The sequence below is a fragment of the Habropoda laboriosa genome, unplaced genomic scaffold (genome assembly GCF_001263275.1).
Source record: "Habropoda laboriosa isolate 0110345459 unplaced genomic scaffold, ASM126327v1 scaffold14, whole genome shotgun sequence".
Taxonomy (NCBI): Eukaryota; Metazoa; Arthropoda; class Insecta; order Hymenoptera; family Apidae; genus Habropoda; species Habropoda laboriosa.
Window position 1 is genome coordinate 802,254 of NW_017100137.1, and position 868 is coordinate 803,121.

Here is an 868-nt window from a genome sequence, read left to right on the forward strand (position 1 = left end):
AAAAGTAAATTTACTATTACCACATAAGATGTTTGAAGGAAATAGACCAACAAATACTATTCTGGTTAAAAAAGTAACACCTTTCACTCTTGGTGCTTTAATTGGTAAGTTTAACGCATATTGTATATGAAAATATTATTTAAATATATCATTTAATTTAAATGTATGCATTTTATTTTTAAAGCAATGTATGAACATAAAATCTTTGTGCAAGGAATAATTTGGGATATTAATTCATTTGATCAGTGGGGGTAAGTAGTCATTTTACTTTCTTAATATTTAAATGTTTCCAATTAACCATATCAATTTTTGTTTTAGTGTTGAATTAGGAAAACAATTGGCAAAGGTAATTGAACCTGAATTAGGAAGTACCCAAGAAATTACAAGTCACGATTCATCAACAAACGGATTGATCGCATTTGCTAAAAAACATAGTTCTTAAAGGTTTATGGAAAAATATATGCATAAATATTGAGGTATAATTTAGTAGTTGTTAATTGTCTCAATTAAAACTGTGTTAACATATATTCATATTGTTAGAGTGTATATGAAAATATTTATAAAAATTGTCAAGTTACTCTCGTTTACAGAGAATAATTTTTTAATGTTATTTTATTGATTCTTTTCATAAATTGAATGCAATGCATAATGAAATTTTTATTCATATCAATGTAATTATTAAATTAAATACAAGTGAATGATGTAAATTGTACAATAATATGTAATATATGTATAAATTACTGAGGGAAATAATGGTCTACTGTTTTGCTTCTGTGGTATTATTCTATCATTTTTATAAATCTTGAATAAATAATATAAGTATGACATTGTTATAATTTTTTATATCCATCTAGACTTTTATCATTAT

The 868-nt window shown here is 23.6% G+C and overlaps 1 protein-coding gene across 1 annotated transcript in view; it reads left to right on the plus strand.

Annotated features, from left to right (window-relative positions):
• The window catches only part of LOC108578999 (glucose-6-phosphate isomerase), a 2,989-nt gene extending 2,532 nt beyond the window's left edge, over positions 1 to 457 (plus strand). The window contains exons 10-12 of the mRNA XM_017942428.1: positions 6 to 104; positions 185 to 251; positions 319 to 457. Of these exons, the coding sequence (XP_017797917.1) occupies positions 6 to 104; positions 185 to 251; positions 319 to 442 (290 nt within the window). The 3' untranslated portion in view covers positions 443 to 457. The remainder of the gene's footprint in view (positions 1 to 5; positions 105 to 184; positions 252 to 318) is intronic.
• Positions 458 to 868: the final 411 nt, after the last annotated feature.